The sequence below is a fragment of the Zingiber officinale genome, chromosome 3B, assembly GCF_018446385.1.
Source record: "Zingiber officinale cultivar Zhangliang chromosome 3B, Zo_v1.1, whole genome shotgun sequence".
Lineage (NCBI taxonomy): Eukaryota > Viridiplantae > Streptophyta > Magnoliopsida > Zingiberales > Zingiberaceae > Zingiber > Zingiber officinale.
This window is the reverse complement of record NC_055991.1, coordinates 126,750,057-126,764,991: the sequence shown is the minus strand read 5'-3', so window position 1 is coordinate 126,764,991 and position 14,935 is coordinate 126,750,057. Positions and strand designations below refer to the sequence as shown.

General features: G+C 36.3%; 2 protein-coding genes across 2 annotated transcripts; one reads left to right on the top strand and one right to left on the bottom strand.

The window, feature by feature from the left end:
- Positions 1–3,894: 3,894 nt before the first annotated feature.
- On the bottom strand, positions 3,895–11,503 carry LOC121967638 (proteasome subunit alpha type-2-A-like). The gene is made up of 11 exons (XM_042517989.1): positions 11,330–11,503; positions 11,148–11,224; positions 10,900–10,964; positions 10,005–10,051; positions 9,726–9,801; positions 7,160–7,227; positions 6,615–6,684; positions 5,922–6,007; positions 4,588–4,650; positions 4,437–4,502; positions 3,895–4,139 (listed from the first exon to the last, which is right to left on the bottom strand). Exons 1-11 carry the CDS (start codon positions 11,368–11,370, stop codon positions 4,091–4,093), a joined length of 708 nt encoding a protein of 235 aa, XP_042373923.1. The 5' UTR covers positions 11,371–11,503; the 3' UTR covers positions 3,895–4,090.
- Positions 11,504–11,727: 224 nt separating this feature from the next.
- Positions 11,728–13,843, top strand: LOC121967637 (pentatricopeptide repeat-containing protein At5g08305-like). Its single transcript, XM_042517988.1, has one exon. It carries the CDS (start codon positions 11,812–11,814, stop codon positions 13,390–13,392), a length of 1,581 nt encoding a protein of 526 aa, XP_042373922.1. The 5' UTR covers positions 11,728–11,811; the 3' UTR covers positions 13,393–13,843.
- The last annotated feature ends 1,092 nt before the right edge of the window (positions 13,844–14,935 follow it).

Below are 14,935 nucleotides of genomic sequence, written 5' to 3'. Positions count from 1 at the left end.
TGCGAGCTGCGAGTGGTTATCTTTATATAACTAGAGACCTCAAGTGACGTCATACTGTACATTCGTAGGCTTTGTTGGACCGTAAGCCGCCTGCGACTATAGTGACGTCACACATGACGTTATACCGGGTACCTAACGTCAATTTACGGTTTAATATTCGTTTTTTTATAAAATTGTGTGAAAAAAATCAAAATAATATAATTTCTAGTGACTTAAATTACAATTTGGCTTATTTAAATGAATTTTAAAATCAAAATAAGGTAAAAACACGTTTTTTTATTCAAACTGAAAAATAAAAAATAGACGACGACAAATATCAAATTGCAACCTTTTCTGGAAACAGTCGACGACAATTTTTTTATTTATTATTAAAATAATACTCAACCAACTGAAAAATAAAAAATAGATGACAACAAAAATCAAATCGCAACCTTTTATTGAAACAGTCAACAACAGTTTGTATTATTATTATTAAAATAATACTCAACCAATCTCAATCTATTTTCATTTTAAACAATATTTTTAACAACAATGATGAACATAAGTATTATATAATTACAGCGGCTACTATTTATTATAATATAATATTATCAATATTGATAAAAATAAATAACAGTTATAATTCATAATTATTATAATATATTGTTGATTAGTTTTGATTAAAAATAAAATATTCATATTGTAAAATTGTAATTGTTATAATATAGTTTTATTAATATTGACCATATTAACATATTATTTTTGAAAATAAAAATGGTTCGAGATTAAATGAGATGTTATTTTAATGGTAAAAGTTTTAGAAAAAGAATCCTTTTCAGTGTTTCGATAAACAGAACCCCTTTTGATTATATATATATATATAAAAAGAATACCTAACCATATGAAAATTTTTTATTTGGTTTGGTTAGCCATATTAACAAGTTTAGTTAGACTTCATAAAAAATTCAATTAATTTCCTTTGGATTAATTATAAATCAAATCATTTTTTTCATATTTATTTGGATTTGGTGGTTGAGTGTAATGTTGTATTATATTATTGTGTATAAAAGTTAGAACGTTTGGACACGTTTCTCTATTTAGTATTTTCTTTGTTAAGAAAAAAATTCAAACAGATAAATTTAACCATCTGTCTTTTATAATTCACATATTCAAAATCAGAAGAAAAAAAATCAACCTTATTAAGCTTACTATCTAATTAAAAATCTGGTATTTAATAAATAATTTTGATAAAATTTAAAATTAAATTAAGTTAATATTTTTTTCCGTTTCACACAAAAATTTAAGATTTATTAATAATTTTCTCATACTACCTTTTATATAAAATTTTTCTTTAATTTCACATCTTACCTACATCGCACACTTACCAAGTTTAATTTAGGGTCTGGAGCACTAGTAATGACTAAGAGCATCTTAATGGAGAATATTTTAAGAAGATATTTCTTCAAATACCCCCTTACTTCTCTAATATCCCCCATTTTAAGAAGATATTTATTTTCATAAATTCCCTCTCTTTTTGGAACCTTCCCTCTTAAAATTTTCATTCTCATCCTTCAAAGCTACCTCTCTCATACTACCCTTTATCGTCCAGTGTTGATCCTCATCTTAAATGGCCCAATAGATTCAAATTGTTTTCATGAAACTATTTAATAAAATTGTTTCATTTTATGAAACCGCATGAAACTATTTAATTTTTCGGTAATTTTTGTTTGTCAGAATCTGACCAGCTAGAATTTTTTATCCTCCAATTAGAATGCATGCATGTACATACATGTAATTAATGTACACATATGATATTACTAAAATACCCATATGTACACTTGTATGTATTAATTCTAACTGATCAGATTTTGATCATTTAGATTACCCTTAATTTTTTATATCTATACTCACACTATTTGAGCGGTTGTAAGCGACGTTTGATATGTGCAATCTGACCGAATCAAAATTAAATTTGTTTAATGTCTCTCATTTATATGATTTTTTTTTTCTTCCTACATATAAGCTTATATGATATTGATTTTTATAAATCAACACTTTTTAGTGCCGCCAAATCCGTTGATGCTTGTCTTTAAAAGTCAGCTGCACCAATATGCTGGTGGTGATTTTTAAAGACAAGCACTAGCAATCAGCTCATGTTGATGCAGAAGACATCGTATAATTGAATTTAAATTTTGATAATGATAAAAAGTTTAAAGTTAAGAATTATTATAATTTTAATAAGTTTGATTAAATAGGTAAGAAAGTCCTAACTGAATTTTAAGATAAAAATCTTAATGAATACTTGACAGATGAAAAGACCTAATTATAGCTTGGCAAGGAAATCTTGGTCCGAAGAACTGGATAGAAATCTTAGCAGGTCGAGGATATCGAGTGAAAAATCCTATGGATCGAGGACAGTAGGTGAAAGTCTTGGAGGTCGCGGACACCAAGTGAAGACTGGACATTAGGAATCGGACGTCCAGCGAAAAGTCTTGAAGTCTCGGGTGTTAAGTAACAATCCAAACGATCTAAAGGACCGGTTTGACATCAGGTAAACTCTCCTAAGAGGAGTAAGTGAGGACGTGTTTCCCATTGAGGGAACAGTAGGCGTCGATTCAATTTAGGATTTCACATAATTCGAAAATCAGAACCGGACAATTCCGAAATTATTAGATTCAATCAAAATGATATATTTTGCTTGTTGTACTAATTTTATGGTACAGGAAATCGAAATTGGAAGATTGACCCGAAAATAGCCATCCAGACGCTCTGACTTGGTCCAGGCGCTTGGACGTCTATGCACCCGGACTAGATCTAGGCGCCCAGACTAGGTCCAGGCACCCGAACTGGGTCTAGGCGCCCGGACTAGGCCAAACTCAGCCGTGCGTGCAGATAAGTTGGCTTGCTCTGATTGGTCAGCACATGCCAATGTTCAAGTGTCTGGGAGTGGTCCAGACGCTCAGGTAAGGTTAAAATTAAAGTTGCTGGATAGAGTTTCGATGAGAGGATACCATGTGAGGTTACCCTGGACCAATCCAGACACTTGGAGGTGACATATAAAATGGACTTCAACCAACACATCAATGACAACAACTCCAATGATTTACTCTCTTGTGTGCTACTCTAAAAACAACTTTACAAAGATATAACGCTGCTCCGATGACCGAAAGTATAAATTTATGAAACTTTAGTTATCGATATAATTTCATTTATAGCACTTAAACTTTTATCATTTTATACTTGAAGTTATTCAAAATTATTAGTGAATTACTCAAGAAAAATAATTGACGATGATCGACCTTCGAGTAGAAATCATCACTCCAAATCAAGTAAAAAATATGTTAACTTTGTCTATACTTATTCTTCTTTGAATTTTTTTATTTCCGTTACGTATACTATTGATTTATGAAAAACATGAAAAAATCACTAACATTATTCACTCTCATCTAACAACTTTTCGATTCTACAGCTCCAACATTAGAACTAGTTGATACGTGATGTTGATTTATACAAATCAGCGCAACATTAGATCTTATTTGTAAAAATCAACACTACTTTATAAATCAGAGAAAGAGAAGGGAGTTACATACAAATAAGATAGACATTAAACAAATTTGATTTGACCGCATCAAATCGCACACGCCAGACATCGCTCATGACCGCTCAAATAAGTTATGTAGGTATCATTCTTTATATATACAGAATACATATATACATACGCTACCATATATGAACTAGAGCTGAATTAAGCCGTCCTTTTTTGTGAAAACTATGTAATATCTGAGGGTTAATCTACCTTAGATATTAATTTAATTCAAATCTGAGTTATGTCCAGATAATTAAAATAGGATCGACATTTAATTTTTAGAATTGCACTAAAGAATCCGGCTTATCAATGTCAACACGACCTGAGCATATTCAGAAAACGTTAGGAAAATTCAATTGCACCGTCATAATTTGTTAAATGATAGCCAGTAATAAGTTATGTGGCATGCCAAGAACCATCAATGAACTAAATGTGCGAAGCTGGAACCAAGAAAGTATTCTGTAGGCAACGACTGCGAATAGCTGGAACCAAGATCGTCTTCTGTATGCAACGACTCCAGAGAAGTTACTCCACCTCCGCCAAGTAATCATCAATTTCAGCAGGAGTCAACACTCTGCAATCCAAGACCCAACATGATTAGCGTAATAAAACCCCTTCAGATAACATTTCTATTTAGCATAAGGTGCCTCAAAGCACTGTATCATACCTTATCGAACTAAGCATATCTATTCAAAAATCATGCTCGACATCAACCATGTAGATAGCAATAGAGATTTATAAAAATTGAACATACGAGGAATGCTTGTGTAACAAAAATGGTGTGCATACAATTGACCCAAGAAAAAAAAGAAAGTAACCTTTCATAATCCAAGATTATATATAACTGAATGTTACGTCCTAAATAAAGCACCTGAATTTTCTGTCAACGCCTATAATTCCAATTTCAATATTCTTGCTAGAGATCTGTCCTTGAAATCTGGAAGGTTTACCCAAAATTCGTAAAAATAATGATTGAGAGATCTATGAGCTTCAAAACAAGAAAGAATGACTACAGAAAATACCCTTCTTTAAGAGTCAATATGGCAGTGTGAACAGCATCATCAAGCTCCATATCTTCAGTATACCTTTAGAAGAAAAAAAAGGAGAGAAAAAATATAGCAAACCCATATCATAAAAAGTGCAAGAAATAATCAAGTGTATATCCCATTCCTAAAAACAAGTTAAACTTGTGTGGAAAGAACAACACACAACATTGCAAATACAGATAGTGCACAATAAATAAGCATTATAGGACAGTGGCATGCATATAACATTCACAACAATAATCTTATTAAAGGAATATTAGTTCAAAGTATGAGCTATACACTATTGCTGATGAACCATGGAATAATACATTAAACCACATAGCCATATCCAGCTTACATGCGGAAAAGTGATAGAGGATACAGGAAACAACAACAATTTGAAAAAGAATGATATTGGTTAATGTAGTGAATATTGGATTGACCCAGAAACCCTTATCATTTCATGGTCCACAATACACACCTAGTATATGGACCCAGTTGCACAAACTATCAAATTTCTCAAGGCTGAAAGATGAGAATAACAGAATTTAGTAATTGTTCTGTCCACTGGATCCTGTAGCTCAAGTAAAAATGTAAAATCACTACATAATATTCAATTTTAAACACTATATTGCTCGCTAGAATTTGTTGAACAATCAACACAAGAATAATATTGTTTAGACTTTAAGGTTAAATCAACAAACAAAAGAGGAATCATAAATTTAAAAGACAAGATTATGCTTCAAGACTAATCTTAAGGTGTTACAGATTAGGGCTTGCTTTTCTATAGCAATCTAAGAATACACACATTCAGATAAATGGAGATGTACCATTTTTCCATCTCCATTTTTCAATTGTAAAGAAGGAATTGCTAAAAGAAGCAGCAGTCTCTGATTGTTATCTGATTAGTGTAACAACTAAGACTTGCTCAAAATTTCTATTTAGTACAGAAGTAGAAATTACAAACTAATTAAAATATAAAACCCGTGGTTTTTTATGTAAAAGTACCATGCTTGATGGTGGCAAGGTCAGGAATAGGGTGTGGTTGACAATTTGTTATGGTATGTACAACTACTAGCATTAATTTTGTCGTGGCAGTCGTGCAATAGGCCAGCATGCAGTCATGCAGAGGTGATCAAATATAAGCAGTTGGTGCCATTTAATATTGTAACAAAATGGACTATAACAGCATACCAAGTGCCAACATAACATGGATAACTGACAGCGACCCCAAGGAAGAATAGCTTTAAATTTTGAGAAAATACGACATAGCACTACTAAAATTAAATTTGAAAGGACAAATGTTGCCAGCAATAGGTAAAAGTGCGTACCTTTTCTCAAGAAATGCCTTGGCATTGGAAACATTTTTCCCCATTGCTGATGCCTTCCAAGAGAAGTATGAACCAGATGGATCAACCTGTGAAAAGAAAGTTGGAAAATCAAAGTCCAGTATACCACATTTTATTGCTTATTATGACTTTGAACATGACCAGGTAATCATTCATAGTTTTCAAAAACTAATACTTGAGAACACAAGAAATTATATAACTGGCAATTCTGTCTAAATCTATTATGACATATATCCATGATGGCAATGACCTATGGTAGATACAATGTTGTTCCTTTTACTCATAAGAAAACGGATTTCCAGATTAGAGCAACCAATAAACTGGAGTTTATTCAAAATTGGGGATGGGAAAAAAAACCAGAGTTTATGCAAAAATTGGGTGGGAAAAAAACAGCAGATCAAACCCAATCAGGGTTTTCTTCAGAACCAACACACATAAAAAAAACTTTTTTCTCAATTGGTTCAGTTTCATTTTTTGTGAAAATAGTAGAATAATGGTCTAGTACATAACCCGAACCTATGGGTCAGGTTCAGTCATTCAGGGATTTTCATGTATTTAAAATCCAGGTAAGGTTTTCTTGAAATCTGACCTGGCACGACCCTACCCTTGTTAATTCACTAGAATGGCATATGTAAAAAATAGGCACAACTAACTATCTACAAACAAAATGCATACCTGATATAACTGTGGACCATTATCGTCATATCCAGCAACCAGAAGGGAAACTCCAAATGGTCTTACACCACTGGAATCAACAAGGAATCAGAGAGAGGAAGATGAACAAAAATTAACAACTCATCTAAACACAAAGCAAGTAAATTAGTTTCATTTCAAGAATCCCTCATGAATGAGCATATACTTCACAGAATAGCTAATGCCATGTCAAACCATTTAGCAATGGGTACAGAATCAGAAGAGTGAGGCTGATGAAATTCACATTGCACAAAAGAAGTAAGACATCACACAGTTATTCAAAGTTCTTTTGTTTGAAAAGCACTATATTACAGCAGTGATCATAAAGTTCAAGATCTTCATGCAGTAGCCAAAAGTTACCAACTTTGTGCACTGAGGCAGATGATATTAATGCCATGCAAGAATCAGTTTATTTGGCAAATCCTTATCTTGCCCCTAATCTATAATCACATGGGCATGCCCTAAGCACTGCAAGTGAATTCAGGTACTATACTGCAGATAAAACATAACAGGTAAAGAAATAGCACCCAGATTGAGTAAACTCCTGCATAACAGCTGCAGTTTCTCTTACAAGTTGTGTTACTGGGATAGGCTCCTGCACAATTCAGTATTTATTGGGGTGTAAGTGAATAAGAAATATCTTAAACTATATGAAATTGAAGCATAAAAGCAGATGGAGTGACATTGATTGTCCAAACCAAGCTTGATAGTAATGCAGATGTACAAAAAATATATGGGCTTAGGAGTTGGATTAAAACTATAATTAAAAGTTCCAGTATCCAAGAATATTTAGAAAACATTAAACAACATTCCAAAATGTATATAGTATGAATTTTATTTAACAAATCAGAATAACTATCATAAAAAATTCCAGTATGCAAGACTATTTAGAAAACATAAAGCAACCTTCCAAAATGTTTGCATTGTGAGTTTAGTTTTACCAATCGGAATAACTATAGTTGGAAATCAAAAACTAACTATAAGGCAGTGTTTTAAATTTTGCTCTATGCCAGTTGGCATGGACAAAAAATTCTTTCTGCTTGCTAACTGGCACATGAGACGGAGTTTGAAATCACAATATGTGAGGAATATTTCCTTGCAAGCTCATCCTTCATCAGCAGGCTTGTCTGTAAGTTTGCCCACCATCTGCGAGACTATCTAGCATATGTGATTTCGTCCATTGTCCACAAGTTCGTCCGCAAGTTCATCCATCATTGGTGAGTTTAGCCTTCATTTGCGAGTCTGTCCACCCATCTATTCAACCGTCATCCATGAGTTTGTCTGCAAGCAAGCTATGAACCCATCCTTCATCCATCTGAGCTCGTTGTTCGCACAAGCATGAGATGTCTTAGACATAGACTTCATTCCATAGCCGCGAGCTCATCCTTCATCTGTTTTGTGTCATCGTCATGACTCTTCCAACGCCAATGCCTCCTTCATGTCAGTGAACTTCCTCCCATTTTTTTCTCCTTCCTCCTATTCCTCTTTTTCTTCTTTCCCCTCACACTCCTCTCGAAGCAACCGATACCATTTGTTGGCATAAGAAGAAATGATGTAAATCTGTTTCATTGCGGCTATGAACCTAAACTCTATCTTGAAACAGATTCTAAACTTTTGTATGATCACATCATTAAAGTACTATAAGAATACTTAAAAGCCAGGTTTTGTATATCCAGAATTTTTGTGATCAACGTCTACCAGACACAAAACCTATATAAAAATGTTCTTTCTATTAAGCACTGTCATATGATATTTAGAGTTTTAGACATCATCTAGAAGTCAAGAGGTGGAGACGTATGCATTACAACAGAGTACATTTGCAACAACCTCATGCAGAGAAGGGGAATCTCACACAAAAAACAAATCTCACACAGAGAGATAATAATATAAATTGTAAAATATTTCATTGCATGGGATCCGAACACCTTTTATGAAACACAATAACAAATCTCCTAAAAGCAAGGTCCAAGTTATCCAAAAATTATAATAAACTTTTAAAAATGTAAAATAAAACTTCAAAATTAAAAGAAAACTTGTAAAAGATTTAACAAAATTTTAGAATTTTAAAAGAAACCCTAAATTTCATTTTAAATTTGGAACTGCATTAAACGTGCATATTAAAAGTTGAAGTTTACACAAAACATCATAAAAAGTAAAGCATAACAGTATAAGGATAACATGACTAGCAGTGTCAAGTAGACTGTGCATCCCATTACATAACATGATCCGCCCAAAATGGGCCAAGGCATGCTTGGAACAGATCAAATTGCGGGTACATGTACTATAGGTCAACCAACAGGGATAGCAATGGGTACCTAACCCGTTCGAGTCAAATTCATGCTTAATAATTGGGTTTGGACAAGGTGAAGTATACTTGAAATCATAGGTACCCAAATATTTTCATTTAAATTGGATGTCAATGGATTAAAAGACCCATTTATCAGCCAAAACAATTATCTATCAAATTCAAATAGTGGCTATTAATCACATTTGGGTAATACTTGACCAGATGCCATCCCTATGTGAGCCCTAACATAGCAACAATATGTTTTGCATATCAATTTTTAAATATCACCTCTCCTGTCCCTCACATATATTTTTTTCAAAAAATAAAATAAAATTATAAAAACATTTTAAAATCTTTATATTAATTTATCATTAATGTAATCAAATTGTTGACCCTATGGGTTTCTCAACATGAGCAGGGCATGGCACACTAGAACCAAGCCAAAGCTCGTGCCGGGCATGGGGTTTTTATGCCTTAGGACATGCCAGTACTTCTGTCAGCTTGAGCTTAGGCACATCCCATTGGCATGCCCACACATGACCAGTTGACCACACATCAACTTAAAAAAAAAAAAGGCTATCAAAACATTTAATATATCATCACTTGATTGATTTAAAAGCTATTCCAACAGTCTAACTACAGGAGTAGATTAATATTTCATGCTTTTGAATATTTAGTTTATCTCTAAGGGATGAGAATTGTTGCATAGCAACCATGTATAACAAAAAAACATTTAGTGCAACTACCAATGATTCTTTGCAAGCAAAATGATTGTCAATGAAATGATGGTCAGAATTAAGGGATACCTTGTATAGCCGAAAATATTGTTGTGCTTGCTTTCTGCTTTTTCTCACTAGCACACGAGAATCTGGGCCCATGCCACTGCAGTAGACAAAAGAAGAAAAATCTGATGTATGAAAAAGAAATAAGAATGATATAAAAAAAAAACCTAATTAAAAGAAGTGGCATGTTTAGTCTTGGTAACAGCTAACCGCAAATGAATGTTGAATGTTGTGCACAATTCAATGTTGTACATAATTTACAACTAACTGCAAATGAAGCAAAGAAAACAATAAATCATTCACCTATAAACAACCCCAATATTAGTAGTCATAAGCTGAATCTTTTGCACCTACATTTAGAGAAACGAATGAGTTAGCTAATGATTTTAGAGTGATGCAGTCTCAAAATATACTATACACAACACAAAAAAGGACAGAAGCTTGACAGGAAAAAAAAACTGTAAAGAAAGAAATCAAATTGATGTGATAATGGATTTCTCATGAAAGCATCAGATATCAAAACTCAAATATTAATGTAGCTAAAGAGACACATAAATATTGAATTATCTCAATTCCATCTTTACTTTACATTTGAAATGTCAAAATTTCATTTCATAGGACACAACTAGATAATTTCTACAATAGTTTTCTCTTATTTAAGGTTTCATTTTTCATTCCTTTGAGCCCATCTATGAGTATATATTGTATCAAAATTTAACTTGATAGTTCAATGTCCAAGCAAACAATTTATCAAATATCCCAGAACCTCTGTTAATTGTGTTATTTGTATACACACCTATAGCACATTATGAGCATGAAAGCCCTACAGCCTTGCTCATTTTGAAATAGTAATCACATCCTACAAATAGATTTAAGACCCAAATTCACATATATGCCTAAACATGATGGATAGCTGCAACTCCAGGCATTTTTGTTATACAGATTTTTTAAGCTTCTCCTCCAAGAATGAACATACATAGACACTGAAAGTGGGAAGTTTGAAAAACTAAAAGCCACTAAAACCTTTTGAATGGAAATATCCATATAAATAACACTTGTAATTACCCCACCATAGTATTCAACGACACTAAGATAAAATGGAAGAAATACGTTTCCCAGAATGTTTGAACTTGAAAAAAAAAAAAGAAGCAAAAATCAGAATATCCTAGGAAAAAATGGGTAAGTTGTAGAAACGTACTGACGCTTCATCCACCAAAATGGAAGGAAGTTTCTTCTCGGTAGCTATGACAACACCGTTCGCCGCTGCAGTCATAACACACAAAATTCATGTAACTGCTTGATAATAGTGAAATATTTTCTTTCAGAAAATGTATCCTAAAATCACAATTAATTTTTGTTTTTCACAGGTGCTATGATATCCAACCATTTTAAGTTAAAAAAAAAAGTTATAGAAAAAAGGGCATAGGAAACTAGATAGTATCTCACCTTTGATTCCAAGCGAAGTTTGGCCGGATCCGACTGCCATCAAGGCGTGTTCGATCTGCACTAACTTACCGGACGGGCTGCGTGCCGAAAGATCAGACAAGGCAGGAAGAAAAACGTAAATGGAATCGTGAAGGTAGATTAGCGGGGGGTTCGAAGCATGTAGAGTCTCGAGAACAGCGTACCTGAAGGTGGTGAGGGAGAAGGAGTACTGGCTGTCGCCCATCTCCGGTAATCCGATCTGAAAAGATTAGCAAGGCGATCTGAGCCTGCGCTGCGCGATGAAATTGCAGCGAAACGGTGAACCCTTGTCCAAGAAAAACACAAAAAGGGTAGTTTCGGAATCCCACGGAATAAAGTTGCTACCAAGTTAAACTCGCACATGAACCGGGTTGGATCAGGGATGTATAAACGGATCTAGTAGCGAATCCTTGCGCCAATATGAAATTTACAGGAGAAGACTTTTTATTTAAAAATAAAATAAGGACGTCAAGAATCGTGCAAATCGGATTAACACTTAACAGTAGCTTGAACGGTCGATATTAAATTTCGATCAGATCTTGCCGCTTTTAAGGGGCCGTTTAAGCGATTTGTACCTGAATCCCCCCTCCATTCTATTTGTCTTTCCGGTGGATGGGTTTATGGGTTCCATAGCAATCGCGTCTAAATGCTCGCGCCGTCACCGCCGTCGTCCACCAGACGCCGCCTTACTTCTCTCCTCCATGGTTGTACATCCATGAGAGAGCTGAAGCAGATACACGCCCAGATCACGGCGTCAGGCTTCTCCGGCGACGACCACCTACTCTCCAAGTTCATCCTTTTCTCCGCCGTCACCTCCGATTCTGGCGATCTCGACTGCTCCTACCGCATCTTCCAAACCATACCCACCCCTTCCGTCTTCTCCTACAACTCCCTCATCCGTCATTTCTCTGGATCCAACAACCCCAACCGCTCGCTCTCCCTCTTCGTCCGCATGCTCCGCGCCGCCACGCCGCCTGACCACTTCACCTTCCCATTTCTCGCTAAGTCATGCGCCCGCATGTCCTCCCTCACCTTATCCACCTCCGTCCACTGCCAGGCTGCCAAGCACGGCCTGGAATCCGACCGCTTCGTGTCCAACTCCATGATTCACATGTACGGGGCCTGTGGCGACGCAGTCTCCGCGCGCAGAGTGTTCGACGGAATGCTCCAGCCGAACCTCGTCTCCTGGAACTCCCTTCTCGACGGCTACGCCAAGTGCCGAGATCTAGTTGCTGCGCGGGAGGTGTTCGACCGAATGCCGGAGCGGGACGTGGTGTCCTGGAGCGCGATGATCGACGGGTACGTGAAGGGCGGCGAGTACAGAGAAGCGCTGGTTCTGTTCGAAGCAATGCGTGCTCGGCCTACGACGCCAAAGGCCAACGTTGTCACCATGGTCAGCGTGCTGTGCGCATGCGCGCACCTGGGGGCTCTCGACAAGGGCAGGGAGATGCATGGTTACCTGAAGGAGAACGGATTGCGCTTGAGCCTCGCACTGGCGACCTCCCTGGTCGACATGTACGCCAAGTGCGGAACCATCAGCGAAGCCGTGAGAGTGTTTCGCGGCGTTCCAATCTGCAGGACCGATGTTCTACTATGGAACGCTATGATCGGCGGGCTCGCAATGCACGGGATGGGAACAGAGGCGGTGCGGATGTACAGAGAGATGCAGGACGAGGCGGGCGTTAAGCCGGACGAGATCACGTACTTAGCGTTGCTGAGCGCGTGCGCGCACGGAGGGTTGGTGGACGAAGCCCGGGGATTGTTCCGGTCGCTGGTGGAGCTCGGCATGGCGCCGCACGTCGAGCACTACGCTTGCATAGTGGACGTGCTGTGTCGGGCGGGAAAAGTGCAGGAGGCCTACCAGTTGGTCTGCGAAATGCCAGTTGAGCCGAGCGCCGCCGTCTTGGGTGCTCTGCTCAGCGGCTGCAGGAGCCATGGGTGGGTGGAGCTTGGGGAGGTGGTGGGGAAGAGATTGATCGAGATGGATCCGGATCATGACGGGAGGTACGTTGGATTGTCGAATGTGTACGCAGTGGCGCGGCGGTGGGAGGAGGCTAAGCAGATGAGGGAGACTATGGAGAAGAGGAAGGTGAGGAAGGCGCCGGCGTGCAGCGAGATTGAGGTGGGCGGCGGCGTGAGTAGATTCATTGTTCGGGATAAGACTCATCCTTCGACGGAGGAGATATACTCCATGCTGGAGCTGGTGGCGCTGCAAATGAAGATATAACAGGACATCGACGGAGATCCTTCTGGAGCTTTTACAGTAGAGCGACTGCTGTGACTGCTGGTTTCTTCGCTGCGGCGAACAGCTTGGAGTTGGTTCAACTGGTTGAACGAGAAACCGAAGAGCAATCTCACCGCAATTCCTCCATGGACGGGACATCCTGAAACCAGAGGGGGATGGGCAAGCCAACTACACTGATAAATTTTGGAGATTTCATGAATTAACCTTGCATCCCGCCTAGAATAGGAGATATGGAATAGAAGAGTGAGTTGGAGGAAACAGCAGATTTGAGAATTATTATTTTGCTAGCTATTGTTTTTACGATGAAGACAATCTTTGAACTCAAAAATCTTTGTAATAACTTTCTTTTGCCAGATGCTTTTATTTTTTATTTAATCAAATCATCCAAATTATTTGGATACAAGTTGTGATTTTATTTTGTGAAACTACTGCTAATTGGAGACAGGTTGTTTGATGCCAATTTAGTTAACTGGTTTGGTAGCAACATCTGTGTTTTTGTGTGTTTTTTATCTGTTTCTATTCTCTCTTCTTTTCTGTATCAGTTGTATCCGAAAAGCATAGGGAAAGTTGACACAATTTACCCGTTTTGATATCTTGAAGTGTTGATTAGAAGAAATACTGCCTCATGTTTTTAAGTTGTTGACAAGAAGAAATAAGTGTGCATTTTTTATATACTTCTGTGAGTTCTGGCGATTTTTTGAGTTTCAAGGAGCATATTCATCTTCAAAACCTGTCTAAGTTAAAAACCAGAAAAAGTTTACAAATAAATTTCAGAATATGGGCTTAATTCAAAAAGAAATTATAACGAAATTATTCTGTGATGCTTTATTATGAGTATAAGTTTTTTTTTTTTTATTAATTATTATTAAGGGGAGTCTGGATGGAATAGTAAAATTATTGTTCTATAATTTAGAGGTGGCGGATTTGAATATCAAACTTAGCTTCTTGTAAAATAGGACAAGACTTTGGATCCACGTGAGTACTCCGTGAATAGGAATGCTTTTTTACTTTATTAATTATATTATTACTAATACTGAATCAAGATCCTAACTCCCACCCCTACCATTCGATTCCACATAAGTTTTTCATATGTTTTTAGGATAAATCGGGAAGTGCTAAACGGACCATCAATCTAACATTTTTCGGTCCAATGTCTATTAAAAAAAATTTATCTATTAATTTTTTGAAATTTGAATTCAATCCTTAGATGTCTGAAAAATTGAGAAGAGATGATTGTCATTGCATCATTTTCTTTTTAGTTAGTATTAGGTATCCAACTTATGTCAACTAATCCTAAGATAATCGATTCAACCCATGATTTTATAAAAAAATTTCATCGATTATCAAGATAAATAAGATAAATCGAAAAATACTCATAGTTGTTGGTCCATCAAATCCAATATTTTTAAATTAATCGTACATTAAAAAAAAAATTTATTCGTTCATTGATTCGATCTTTAATCTTTTAAAAATTAAGAAGGTATCACGTTGCTGTACTATTAATTTGATAGTCAGTCCTTTTGTT

Coding starts and splice junctions, on each gene's coding strand:
- LOC121967638 (XM_042517989.1), bottom strand. CDS start 11,370: ATGGGCGACAGCCAGTACTCCTTCTCCCTCACCACCTTCAG. Junction 10,965..11,147: donor AACTTCGCTTGGAATCAAAG/GTGAGATACTAT, acceptor TTATGACTGCAG/CGGCGAACGGTGTTGTCATA. Junction 10,052..10,899: donor TTTTGGTGGATGAAGCGTCA/GTACGTTTCTAC, acceptor CTCTAAATGTAG/GTGCAAAAGATTCAGCTTAT.
- LOC121967637 (XM_042517988.1), top strand. CDS start 11,812: ATGCTCGCGCCGTCACCGCCGTCGTCCACCAGACGCCGCCTTACTTCT.